Here is a 14,853-nt window from a genome sequence, read left to right as displayed (position 1 = left end):
TTATTCGTATGAAACGAAACGAAACAAAAACGTCGTTATCGGCAAATCGGATTTGTATTATTTACATTCTCCTCGTTATTATAAAGTCAGGCTCTCTTCAATCACGTGTAATAAATATAAAATAAACGTGAAATATATATATATACACGCACATACACACATACACACACAAACATACACATATATATTTATGTAAATAATTTTCTTATAATTCCATCGAAATGCATCATAACGAAATTAAATAATACGGAGAAATGTTAACGGGACTTTTTCTACTTGCATTCGTTACGAATTAATAATCATTATCTTTCGCTTTCAATTAACTCTATTATTATAATGTATAAAATTATTATGTATAGAATCATTCATGGATTTCACGTGTTTAGAAAGAAAGAAGAAGAAAGAAAAAGAAATTAGATTCTATCAATATATATTCGTAAATATGATTAATTTGTTTTAGAATTATAAGACCTTCAAGTATGATCTTACAATTATAACTTATTGAGAATTATGATAATGTTTCCTGTTGTAACATTTCCTTAGACGAAATATTCGAAATGTCCACCTATTCCTTGAATACAACTCTGAATTCGTACCCGTCTCATTGAGTTACAAACACGATCCAAAATTCCTGGCTTATTACGTATTCAGATCGTTTCTTTGAAGCTTGTTAGATGTTGTTGGAGTTTTATGTATTGAGTATGTGTTATACATTATATTCCACTGTGTTAGTGAGACAATCTACTCAAATGAATGTATTCGCGTCAATGCATCTCATTTATGATTTTCCGGATGCATTGAGATCATACTTGGAAGTTTTATATAACTCAGATATTAACTATTTTTGAATTCATCTTGATAAGAACATATATAATATAATATAATATATTTTTTTTTTCTTTTATTTGTTTATTTTTCTTCTTCTTTTTCTCTACATATGAGAAATCCATTCCTGAAATTATGCTACGTATTTTATTATATCATACAAACACACACACACACACACACACACACACAGATACACTATTATATGCCCATTCGTTCTTTCTTTCTTCCTTTCTTTCTTTCTTTCTTTCTTTCTTTTTTTTTTCTAGCGTTTCTATTTCTTTTTGTTTTTCTTCCCTTCGCTTTAGCGATTCACAGAGCCAAGTCCGCGTCATGAATGATTGAACGCAAAGCGTAAGAGGGTGAACTGCAGCTTCTCTCCTCCTCGGAATAATAACATACGGGGTGAGAAGCATGAAAGAGGACGTACTTACACGTTTTCCCTGTCGAGCGAACGATATCACTGAAATTTTCTCTCAGAATTTCACCACCCGTATATCTTTGTATATACTTATACTTACACCTGTATATATAAAGAGAGAGAAAAAAAAGAAAAGAAAAAATACTCAAAAGTGATGATCAATCAAACGCATATACAAGTTTAATACTATCTTATTAATTTTTATTAAACTATATATAAGTAGACTCGCCGAGGATTATTTTTTTTTTATAAAATATCTTTTTACTTTTCCAATTTATTATATTTTTATTTATTCAACATTCATTAACATACACCGAATACTAAAGAAAGAACGTTAATATTACTAGCTATGGAAAAATTTTTTATGAAAAATTATTTCCCTACGAAACAGATTTATTTATTCATTAATTTTCGAGTGTCACATACGTTAATCTTTCTTTTTTATTTTTTAATAGCAACAGCATATAACGTGGGTTAAAAATGCACTTTTTTTCTTTTTCCTTTTCTTTCTTTCTCTTTTTACACAAATCCATCTTATTCTGCATTCACTTGTATTCACGAAATTCTAAAGAAAGAAAAAATATTCCTCCGCATACGAAATTTATTTATTTATATTTTCTTTCTCTATTTTTAGTTTTCATTTAATCCAACGCACTTCTAGTGTCACATACGTAAATCTTTCTTTTAATAAATAACAACAACATATACTTAATCCATGGGTTAAAATCTATGAGTTTGTTTCAAACTATTCACTTAAATCGATCTCACATGTACCATTGTCGTAATAACATTGTCTCGTATCGTTGAAACAGGGTGAGGGGGCATGTTGGTGTGCCGGCGGTTGCTGCTGATCGCAGCCGCGATCGCGGCCTCGATCGAGGTTGGCTCCGCTAGTTATCGCTCGAGCATATCCTCGGACAACTCTGGCAATCCTGGAACGACGTCGTCCGAGGTATCCTCTAGCAGCCCGGAAACGAGCGGCTCGCCAACCGAAATCGCCGAGACGATCGTTTGCAGACCATCCGAGTATCTTTGTGGTACTGGCCATTGCGTTGCACAGGACAAATATTGCGACGGCGAAAATGACTGCGGTGACAAGTCGGACGAGCCACGATACTGCACGCGTGAGTAACCCAACAATCATCTTTATGGTTTCAAAACTCGTTTTGTTAAACGACGAAAGTTCTTTTTTCTCTTTTTCATATCCTTTTTATATCTTGTTTTTCTTTCCTCTTCTCTTTTAATTTTCTTTTACAACTGGAACGTGATTCGTCTTGTTCCTTCTTTTTCTTTTCATTTTTCTTTCTTTCTCTTTTTTTTTTCTCTTTTTCATTTCTATCATTTCATCAAAGAAACGTAATATCTCATTCTACGTTTCCCTTCTTTTTTTTTTTCTTTTTTCCTTTTAGAGAGAGAAAGAAACAAATTTTTTGTCCTCCCTAAATTTTCTTTTATAAGAGGAAAATATTCTTTTTTCTCTCTTTCTCTATAGTTTTCAGATTGCAGTGAAACGTCCACTTTATTATAATGTTCTTCAACGTTGTCTCGTGAATTCGGTTATATGTGTATGTAAATGAAACGTAACGAAAAAAAGAGAGAGAGAGAGAGAGAAAAGAAAGAGAAAAAGAAAATAAAAATGTCGACGTGCATAGTACGACAATTACATAAACGTCAAAGCTCGTAGTCATCGTTAGATTGTTTTTTTTTCTTTCTCTTCCTCTCTCTCTCTCTCTCTCTCTCTCTCTCTCTCTCTCTCTCTCTCTCTCTCTCTCTCTTTCTCCCTTTCTCTCTCTTTCTCTCTCTCGATAAGAACTGATCTAATTACGTCCCAGCAACGGTCAGCGAAAATTCGAGCGGCTAGGTGATATCATTCGTCCGATTGGATTTCTACCGGTCATAGATGCAGTTAAAATTCTATCGGTACGGTCGAACGGACGAATCGCGAGTGAAATTTTTATGAAAGCTACGTACGTATCGTTCCCCCGTCATAACGGAATTCGCCGTCGTTATTAGTTTCAACGTGACCAGGCCGTTTGTTTTTAACATTTCCAAATCGAGACGAAGCAATAACGTCTCATCCTGACACGTACGTATTTGTTTTTTTTCTCTCTCTTTTTTTTTTATTTTTTATTTATTTTCTTTTTATTATTTTTTTTTTTTTTTATTTCGAACAAATGGGACGATCGTGCCTAACGGTTTCCTCCGATATTTCTAACGAGTCATGATTTTTTATAATTCTTTGCTTACACGCAACGTTTTAATAGAATGATGTTTAATGTTTACATTTAATTTTTAATATCTTTCCTCGCAGTTTCAACAAATGTTAAAATATATATTCCAATAACGTTTTCTAATACGTTCGTATAATTTAATTTCCACGAAATATGAAAGAAATGTAAATATGATTCAATAAAAACTTTGGGAATCAAAATATCGTAGAAAATGATTTTTATCACACATCGATTTCGTGTTTTCTAATTTCTTTTTTTTGTTTTTTTTTTTTAATATTTGAAAAATTCATCGCATGTCTGCTTTTTTGCTCTTTTTACCTTTCGCAAAAATTTCAAAAAATATCTCGTATTCCAAATTTAATAGATCTTTACGGAATGATTTTGTTTACGAAATAAAATTGTTCTAGTATGCGACCGAACGCTGTACCGTTTGTTTATAATATTTCAAAACAGAGAGACAAAGCAATAATGTCCCATTGTGAGACGTTCTTTTTTTGTCTTTTCTCATTTTATTATTTCAAACAAATGGAGGATAGTACCTAACAATACTCTCCAATATTTCTAACGAACAATGATTTTTTTATCGTTCTCTATATGCACGCAAGAATCCTATATATGACATTTTAATGGAATAATATTTAATATTTATATTTAATTTTCAATATCTTTCGTCGTGGGTTCAATGAATTTTAGAATATATATTTCCATAAGATTCCTTAATATGTTTATATAATTTAATTTCCACGAAGCATGAAAGATATATAAATATAATTCAACAAAAACTTTGGGAATATCTCAGAAAATGATTAATGTCACACTTTAGATTCTTGAAACAATGTTTTTTAAATATCTGAACAATGCATCAGGCGCTTGATTTTTTTTGCAAACAATTTTCTTTTTTCGAATCTTTAAAAAATTCATTACGGACATCATTTTTTATTCTGTTCGTTTTTCCTTTCTTTTGTAAATTTCAATTTCGATTTTTACAGTTCATAACGGTATGATCTTGTCTACGAAATAAAATTGTTACAGCATGCAACCGAACGTTGTACGGTGACGTCGGTCGGACGTACAGAATGGAAGTCCGTCGGCCGAGGAAGGATCGACTGCCATTCTTGTGTCACCTCAACTTCACTGCCGCCGGCTCCGATCTTGGTGATCTAGTTCAGGTCTGAACAACAGGAAAGATATATAGAATACACATACGTACACGCATATATTTAAACATAAAATATATATATACATATACATATATATAATCATCAATTAAATTTAGACGAAGTCAAAGAAATCAGTTTATATATATATATATATATATATATATATATATATATATAATAATAAACACGATGACTTTAATAAAAATATACAAGAAATATTACTTTTACTAGAAAACTATATCATGCATTATATATATATATATATATATATATATATATAAATATACACATTTAAATTTAGCCAAAAATATTATATTATTTAATATCATCTTATTAATTGAAAAAGTATCGAACGTATTTAATTTTTACGATTATTATAACATCACACGTTAAACGAATGTAAATGAATGTAAATTCTACAAAAACAAGCGAAAATTACTTTTACAAAAAAAAAATATATATATATACATGTATATGTACGTGTATGTAAAAATATATATGTATATGTATATATATGCATATATACATGTTCGTAGAAAATTAAAGTAACGCTGACTATGGGGTATCAAGTGAAAAGATACTGTCATGGGTCAGACACGGGCGTCGCCCGAGGTTCCTGGCCACTCCCGTTAGAACCCAGAAAATTTATTGTTCCGTTTTCTCACGATTTCCATCTCTCATCTCTTTTCATTTCTTTTTTTCTATCTTTTCCTCTCTCTTTTTCTGTCTCTCTCTTTCCCTCTGTCTTTTTCTCTATCTATCTATCTCTATCCTCTATCTTTATCTCTATCTCTATCTCTATCTCTATCTTTATCTTTCTCTCTTTTTCTCTTATTCTCTTTTCTATATCCGCTAGGCAAATTAAAAGGATTCGCGTGCCAACTAAAATATTCGCTCACCTCGAATATTCGCGTACGTATATTATATGAGTGTACTTTTGTGTGGTATACGTATATATATATATACATATCTACGGATATATATATATGTATGTATGTGTTTATATATATATATATATATATATATATATATATATAGACACACACACACACACAGATACAAAAGGTGGCCTATTTTAATCTACAGGGTGAACGGTAAAACGTAGCCAATCGGAAATGTCTCGTTTAAGAGTGTTTTATCATCAGTGCACTTCGTAGATTTGTTTGTTTCACTTCGTGTAATTTACCGATTGTATTTCACTTTTTTTTGGTTTTTCTCTTTTTCTTCCTTTTTTTTTTTTTGTTTCTCTGATTCGTTTTCTCCTTAATTTAGGTACTCTTCGAACAAATCGCGCGTATCATCTGTTTTTTTTTTTTTTTTAATCCTTCGCCCTCCCCTTCAGCTTTCCCCGGATGTAAAGTACTTTACGAAATAGACGTCCATTTTTTATCGTAGAGATTAAAATGGATTTTCTCCTGTACGTGAACCCACGCGCACGCACACGAGCACACAGACACACAGATACACACATTAACAAACATACAGTGAAGTACGTTCGATGTTAACGATGAAATATCTTGCGTGATGGGAGTACAGCTTTTTTCTTTTTTTTTTTCTCTTTTTCGAAACTAAATTAAAAAATGGCAAAAAATGAGAAACACTTTGAAACGCAACTATGATAATAGATTAATAATAATAATAATAATAATAATAATAATAATAATAATAATAATAATAATAATAATAATAAAACAATAGCAAATTTTTCGTTTCGTGCTGCGATTTGTATTAATCAATATAAGCAACTTTTTATCAAGTTAAGAGCAAAGAGGAAATAATAATTATAATAATCATAATGATAATACAAATAACAATTATCATTATTTTTATTATTATTATATTATTATTATTATTATTATTATTATTATTACTATTATTATTATATTTTTAGAGAAATATATATGATCAAATGAAATAGAGAATGACGAATAATACTTCCTGTTACAGTTAACGTTCGACACGTTTACGGTCGGTCGATTTCTATCTTTCACGTCAGAAGGATGCCCGGATGGTTTCATGAGTATTCGCGAGGAGGGTCGTCCAGCGACAGGTGGACAATGGTGTGGCAGTGCTTGGGGTTACACGGTTTACTACAGCGAAACACCCTCCATCAATCTCACTCTTTACTTGCAACGCTTGCCCGAGGAGGTAAACGAGACTTTCTTTCGATCAAATTTAACCCAACACGATGTGTTCTCATCTATCTTGACAATTTATTTTGTTATATATCTATCTATATACATATATACATACATATATATGCTACATATAAAATTTAATAAAGTCGTGTTTAGTAATTTGTTAGTTTAATGAACACCGAATACATCGGGAACAAACGAAATTTTATTGAGACTATAAAAAGATGTAATCTCATTCTAAAAAACATATTATATATATATATATATATATATATATATATATATATGTCACTATATAAAAAATGTATATGTATATAAAAATATATATATTTATAATTAATATATAATATATATATAATATTAATATGTACAATATAATTAATATATTTAATAATTAAAAATTAAATATTTATATAATCTCTCTCTCTCTCTCTTTCTCTCTCTCTCTCTCTCTCTCTCTCTCTCTCTCTCTTTCTCTTTCTCTCTCATTCACACACGCACAGACACACACACACATTTATTTGAAATCATTCCATTGAGATCGAATTAATTGTACGAATAAGTTTAAACAATATCGACGTTATGATCGTAACGTGGTTGTCATAAGTAACCCATATAAAAACTCAACAAACAAGGTTATTATTAATCATTCGAAGTTTATGCACACGGTAATGTAATTGAAGATGAAACGCGTTTCCACTTGAAACAGGATATTACTCATCACGATGGTAGTAACTTCGAGGATCGTTCTCGTCGTTGATCAAATTATTCCAATTAATCCGTCTCGATAATCTTAGGAAAGTGAAACGAGCGAATAAGGAAGCAAACGATAGATATCGGTCGAGAGAAAGAGAGAGAGAAAGAGAGAGAGAGAGAGAGAGAGAGAGAGAGAGAGAGAGAGAAATAGAGATAGAGTTAGCCGTAGGATAATAATAGCTAGAGATTTAGGGTAATAATCTTGAATTTTAGGGGATCGGTTACAACTTCGACTTCCAACTGTCGTACAAGTTTCTCAGACGGAGCGAAGCACATCTAAGGTACGGGAACACAAGTATGGCCACTTGGCGGGGTGAACTAGTAAATGGTACCTACTGTGATCGCGTATTAACCAAATGCGACACTCGTGCCTGCCGACTTCAGTCACCGAACTATCCTGGCGTCTATCCCAGGAACGTCACCTGTTACTATCGCGTAGAACAGAATCGTGCACCTCCTGGGCACAGAGCACTCCTTGCTGTCAGTCAACGGAACAGCCACAAGATACACATTAAGGATCAGATCGTCAAGTACGATAGAAGTCAACGTATACTCAGGTACGTTCTTTTATTTTTCTTTCTGTTTCTTTCTTTCTCTCTCTCTCTCTGTCTCTCTCTGTTTTTGTTTTCTTGTTTTTGTCTTTATCTATCTCTGTATCCGTCTCTTTCTTTCTTTCTCCACGTGTGTTTATCCGTTTGTTTATCTGTCTGTTATACATTTGACCCGGTAACTATGAATGTGATTTAAATCATATACATAAATATGTTTTTCTTTTTTTTTTTTTTGTTTTTTTACTTACTTAGTCATTCACATGTTTCCATTTCATTTATCGATTTGATGAATTATTTAAAAATTATTTTTCTATATAGGCAAACGGAATAATAAAAAGAAAAGTAGTAAAATGTGATAATTCTTTGCAAATTAATTTGTTGATTTTTAACAAGAATATCCGGTACGAGACGAGACGTCTTTTTAATATATCATATGACATATAACCACTTTCCTTATTAATCGGCTCATTTAGCTCATTTGTTTTAGAACTAAGTGAGCTCGTTAAAACAGTGAATATCAATTATCATTTGTCTCTTACAATGATTAAATCAAATGATTTTATCGATCGTTAAATTTTAACCGATCGAAGTTGCCGTATTGATAACTCTTATTTGACGATTACTACTCAGAATTTGTACAAACTAAACCAGTTTTATTGTGTGTATGTGCATTTTTTTTTTTGCTATTTAACTGTTGTACAAGGTGTAATCATTGAAAACAATAATTTTTAATTTCTAGCTAAACGATGATCGAGATAAAATCGCAAAAGATTAAAAATGTGATAATTTAAAAAAAAAAAGATATTGTTTTCATCGACTTGTTATATATCGTAAATAAAATAAATTAAAAATAATAACGAGTGAACTATTTTTCGTTCTCAAGTATCCGTCATATCACCGGTCGTTGGTAAAAGTAGGTCGATAGTTCTGGTGTTAAGTACTAACTATGTATATACTAACATAACAAACACCAGATTTGTACTACGATAAATCATAAAAAAAGAAAAAAATAATTTTTTTTTTTTTCGAGGACTGATGTCGTGGAAATAGGTCAGTGGGTCTAGTGTTAAACCTTTCGAGCAATGAGATTTTTCTAATGCTAACCAACCACGTAAACGTGGTAAATTTAAATGATATATGCGTTAGCATGATCTTTTATTTCTTTTTTATTTTTTTCTTTTTAGAAGTTTTTATTACTTCAAAAAAGAAAAAAAAAAAAACGATAAAGATCAAAGATTAATAAATACAAAAGGGGGAGAGAAGAATCTCGAACAAACGTAGTATGTCACGCATCGCGATGATGATGAGATTATAATGACAACAATATTATAGATATCAACGATAATAAACGATGATTGTCGTTTATAAAATTAAAACTCATATTGTCAATGGAAACGCAAAATTTCAATTACCAGATAGAACGCTTTGCATAATTTATGCAATATACCAATGTAATTCGAAATTGGCGGGACTTTTCGTCCCACTTGAAATATACGTGCGTATATATATATACATATATATATATATGTATGTATGTATGTATATATGTGTGTGTGTGTATTATAGGTAAGCATTGTATATGTACGAACAGGAGAGTTTAAAATCGAATTAAATTTCCCGCGCGTATCATCCGCGTCGTGGTCAATAATAAATCTTCCGACGTTCCTATAAATGCGTAATCGGGGTTGTCCAGGGTGAGTAGATATGGGGAAAGGGATGGCGATGTTGGTGGTGATGAACCGAAAGGTCCGAGAGTAAAATCGTGAAAAATCGACGTCGTTTATCCTATCAACGCGTTTTATTTACTAACAAACGGAGAATATATCGAGAACAATGGCGGACATCGCCATTATCTACGTTTCTCTCATATTCGTTGTCATTCGAATCCAAAAAAAAAAAAAAGGGAAAAAAAGAAAAATAAAAACAAAGAGGGATATAAAAAAGATAAAAAAATAAAAATTAAAAAAGATAAAATAAATAAATAAATAAATAAATAAATAAATCCAATTTCGAAAAGATAGCACGTACCCGATCTTTTTTTGTGGAATATTTTTCCGATTCAAACTAAAGATACACTTCAACGAGAGAAACTTGTACATTTTGTTATAGTATTTTTCTTTTTCTTTTCTTTCCTTTTTCTTCTATTTCTCATTTATTTTTTCTTTTATCTCTTTGCAGAGTTTGGGATCAGTGCAACGTAGTACAAGATTACTTAACAGTGTACGATGGTGGCTCCACCTCCGACAGGGTCCTCGTGAGATTGTGTGGCGGGGACGCAGTACCGGATATTGTCAGTAGTCACAACACAATGCTTTTGGAATTTCACACCTCGCCATACGATAATCCGTTTCACCCTGTTCCTTTGTCGTTCCTTCCAGGATTCGAGCTTGAAGTTCAGGTGAGATTATTCGAGAATTTTTCGATTCGTCGTTTCTATCTTTCTTTCTTTCTTTCTTTCTTTCTTTCTTCCTTTCTTTTTCTCTTTTTTTTTCCTTCTTTCTTCCTTTTTTCACATTTCAACGAGACTTAGCGATTCATCGAAATCGAGCAAATCCGACCGATAGGATCAAAACTCAAACTAAATTGAATTTTTCGCTTTATCCACGAACGTGTTTAATTTGATCAATAGCATTGAAAAAAATTTTCTATAAAATATAAACGTTCGTCAATTAACTCGTTCTATTTTTTCAACGTATCACGAATCTTGTGTGCATATGTGTGTGTATGTATAATTGAAATAAACTTAGGTAATTTATATTCAATAAAAAGATTGAAATAAGATCAAAATATATTTTCGATAGACAAATCCCAATGGTGATTTTAAGAAACACTTTATATGCATATACCTATCATAAGAGTTTAAACTTTGATTTTATCCGATATCGCTCATACGAATTCATCGAAATCTCTTAGGTGCTATTCGTCGACGAGAAATCCCGTAGCTTCGTGAAGGAGAACGACAACTGCGACTTTTATATATCGAGCGACGAAAGCTCGTTGGGAATACTGGAGAATCCGAAGCATTCTCTACCGCCGAACACTACTTGCCGTTATCACTTTCAAGGGAAACTAAACGAGATCGTTTGGCTTTCCTTCGTGAAGTATTACGCAGCCAGTGCTGAACTTGCCGCGAATCTTCACACCGGTGCCGATTGTAACGCTAAGTTGCTGATATGGGATGGCGATCATGCTTCGAATAAGCTCGTTACAAATCGTAAGGTATGATATTTCTAAAAAGTTGATTGTTCCGATCGAACGTGATAATATTTTTCGATGTAATTTTCAAGGATCACTTTTTCCTGATTTAGAATTGCGATAGATTTGATAAAGAAGATGATGATGGTAATACGGGAATTGTTATATCACGGTTGACATCGTATAAAATCTAAAAGTTTATACTGATTTAACGATTCAGTTTTATCTTAGTCTTAAAATTTATTTTTGCGATTATGAACATTTTCTTTTTTTATGGAAGACCTTTCCTTAAATATCTTTAACGAAATAATTACGATAGACTAATTCAAATGTAGGTTATTAAATTAAATTAAAAACAAATATGACGAATGTCTGTTAATATGGGATTCAAATTTCATTTCCCACTTGCCTGACTGGACGTATATAAATTATTTTGAATATAATAAAAACATGTAATCTTTGTGATTTCTCTTTCTAAAATTTACAAATCATTGTTCTGATTGAATTAGTTACTTTGTTTGTATAAAAGACACTTCAATTTTATATATTTTTTCATATCTTTCTATCGCATTTATATCGTTTATGATATTCGATTTAATGATTGTTATTAAATATATACATATATATATATATTTATAAACATAATTAACATTATTCCCATATTACAATTCAATTTCTTCAAATTTAAATTTTGCAATATCAGCGATCTATTTCGCTATATCTTTTGACCAGTTCAATTTTTTACTTCGATACTTTGGAAAAATACAAACAAGAGATTTACATGAAAAATTCTATACATGACATTAACATAATTCATTACCAATAATTTTCTTGATTTAGAGTCCCATAAAAAAAAAAAGACCTTCCAATATTATCACCTCTTCCTTCTCCTCCTCCTCTACGTGTGTCGAGATATACGCGAATATCAGATATTTTCGATTTTTCTCGTATAATCAGATCAAACGTTATGCGAAAAGAAAATTGAACTTGTTCCAGTCACGTCCCAGTTCAACTGAAAGCTTACAATATCTAAATTGTCCCTTCGTCTATGGACTATGGTTAGATGATAAAGTATTCTTATTTCAGAACATCACATTGATGGGCCAATTTTGTAAGGATGACATTCCACGACTATGCGATCACAGTCTTTTACGTAATAGCAGTCGTCACACGCGTCCTTGCAGTCTGACCGAGAGTTACGTTTCAACCGGTAGGGATCTAACCTTGGAACACATTCTTCGTCAAGGAAGTGCACTTTATCCGATAAGCTTCGTCCTGCGTTATGAATTCGTGCACGAAGCAACGTCCTGTAATCACGTTTTCTCAATGGCATCAGCAACATCCTCATCTTCCACGTCATCGTCGTCATCATTCTCATCATCTTCATCTTCGTCTTCGTCTTCGTTATCGATCATCTCGAACTTTGGAAAGTTCACGTCTCCTAAGAGCGTGTTTCTCTATGGCCGAGGTGGCACGCAAAATCTTAGCTGCGTTTACAGATTCGAGTCCGAGCCCGAACATAGAATAGAGTTATCCATTGATAGAGCTTCCTTCGGTGATAAGATCTGTACCTCTTACATCGATCCACTCGTCAATCGATGGACTTGCGATAGACGTATTGGCGAGCCAAGAAAGTTTGGTATAGCCGAACTCGTCATTGCCGAGTATCCTTGGCACGAGGTTGAATTGGTAAGTCTCCGATGATCTATGAAATATAAGCTTTTGCGTTTACCTTTACGATTATATACATATATTTATATACTTCCTTTCAAGATTAAACAGCAAACAACGATTTCAATGATTACAATGGCTGATATCGATTAAAAGGGATTATCCTAATTTCATAATAACAAATGCTTATCGAATATTACAAGAAGTTTTCTAATCTGCGAAAAATAACGATTAAATTAATCTCATCTAGGAAAATGTAATTTTTTAACATTTACAGGTACGCGACTGTTTATGCTCGAACGTTAGCGAAAGGATCGTATTGAGGAGTCTAACGTCTAACGTCATCGAAATTAGATTTACGGTGACATTAATGAACGTAACGCAAGACTACAGAGATTACTTTTTCGAAGGGGAATATCGTTTCGTTCCGATGAACACGGAAAACAGCGAGCAGGGTTGCTCGACGAAGTTGGAAGAGCGTCGATTGCGTGGTACCAGTGGTGAGATATCACTTAGAAGTCCGTTGCCACGTGTAATACCTGGTGTCGCCGCGGTCGAAGAGATTCTAACGAATACGGAAGATCTAACGGCAACCCAATGCGTGAACGAGCCCTGGCTGATAGAGCCCGAGGACGCGCGTATGAACTTTCTTTATCTACGAACCGCTGGTTATAGCATTAATCTCGACAACGTTGAAGAGTGCACGACACTCAATCGAATAATCGTATATTCGGCGGCGAATACTAAAGAACGGAGTGTTATATGTCCAGAGGGTGGCGTCGATACCAGCCGAACCGTCGACTTTTTCTCCGGCGGTTGGAATTACAGTGCGGTTAATGCTACCGTTGCGATGCAACAACATTCGAGAAGCTTCGTCGTTGAATTCCTTCAAAGAGAACCGGGTTTTTATGCTGTTACTTGGATGGCTATCTCGAAACGATCGCCCACGTCCAACATTGGTTCTAACCCTTTTACCATCTCACCTACGGAGGAATGTCCTTATAGGTGTGACTAATGAAACTTATTATAAATAAATCGATATATCCAATGTCTCTCCGATTATAAATACGAAATTTTGCATTTTCTCTATTTTAAAGGTGTCCCGAGATTCAAGCGTGCATCAATCAGGTCCTTTGGTGCGACGGTGTACGTCACTGTCCATCCGGTTTCGACGAGGAGGAGGCCAACTGTTCGTATCGTTTCGGTGTAACATTGCTTTACGTCGCTGTTGGTGCCGGTGCCCTTGGTATATTCCTCATCCTTTTGTTAGCGACCGGTTGTCTTAAGTATTGCCTATATCGTCACAAAACGCGAAAGAAGAAGAAGAACGCTGCGCTCAATGTAAATCATCACGTCAATCATACTCACCATAATAACGGTTTGACTGGGAGCAGATTAAGTGGACGTTACAATCTTCCGACACCGCAGGAAATGTATTTGGAGAATTACGGGAAGGATAGTATTTGTTGACAATACGCCATTACCAATATCGAGACCACCGTGTGAATAGTTTGGATTTTTAATCTGCCTACCTCGCTGAAATAGAACGCGTGAAAGAGAATTATCGACGGGGAATAAACGAAAAAGGTTGGATAAACGAAAGAAGAAAAAATTATAAAAAAAAGAAAAAAAATATACAAAAAACGAAAAGCGAAAACGAAGAAAGAAACGAAAGAAGAAAAGATCATTGACGACAGAAAAATGGAAATTATCGACGGAGTATTTATCGGCGAGTACGCGCTGAGAGGAGTTCTGCTGCGTTGTTTCATTCTTTATAAATCCTTTTTAAAGTCTGTTCGACGCTCGAACAAATTTCAACATACCAAACGCAACAATGACTTTTTAGAACGTGCTTGTTCCGTTAACTGGATCTAACAGCGTTCGAGAAATGCACGAAAAACGCGA

At 33.1% G+C, this 14,853-nt stretch overlaps 1 protein-coding gene across 1 annotated transcript in view; it reads left to right on the top strand.

Annotated features, from left to right (window-relative positions):
• LOC122630605 overlaps positions 1-14,553 on the top strand; it is a 79,813-nt gene extending 65,260 nt beyond the window's left edge. The window contains exons 3-11 of the mRNA XM_043815271.1: positions 2,059-2,370; positions 4,510-4,646; positions 6,585-6,785; positions 7,745-8,088; positions 10,261-10,480; positions 10,996-11,301; positions 12,364-12,966; positions 13,226-13,953; positions 14,046-14,553. Coding sequence (XP_043671206.1) covers positions 2,070-2,370; positions 4,510-4,646; positions 6,585-6,785; positions 7,745-8,088; positions 10,261-10,480; positions 10,996-11,301; positions 12,364-12,966; positions 13,226-13,953; positions 14,046-14,418 — 3,213 coding nt within the window. The 5' untranslated portion in view covers positions 2,059-2,069 and the 3' untranslated portion in view covers positions 14,419-14,553. The remainder of the gene's footprint in view (positions 1-2,058; positions 2,371-4,509; positions 4,647-6,584; positions 6,786-7,744; positions 8,089-10,260; positions 10,481-10,995; positions 11,302-12,363; positions 12,967-13,225; positions 13,954-14,045) is intronic.
• Positions 14,554-14,853: the final 300 nt, after the last annotated feature.

Source organism: Vespula pensylvanica, chromosome 7 (assembly GCF_014466175.1).
Source record: "Vespula pensylvanica isolate Volc-1 chromosome 7, ASM1446617v1, whole genome shotgun sequence".
NCBI classification, from domain to species: domain Eukaryota; kingdom Metazoa; phylum Arthropoda; class Insecta; order Hymenoptera; family Vespidae; genus Vespula; species Vespula pensylvanica.
This window is presented reverse-complemented; position numbering and strand designations above follow the sequence as displayed.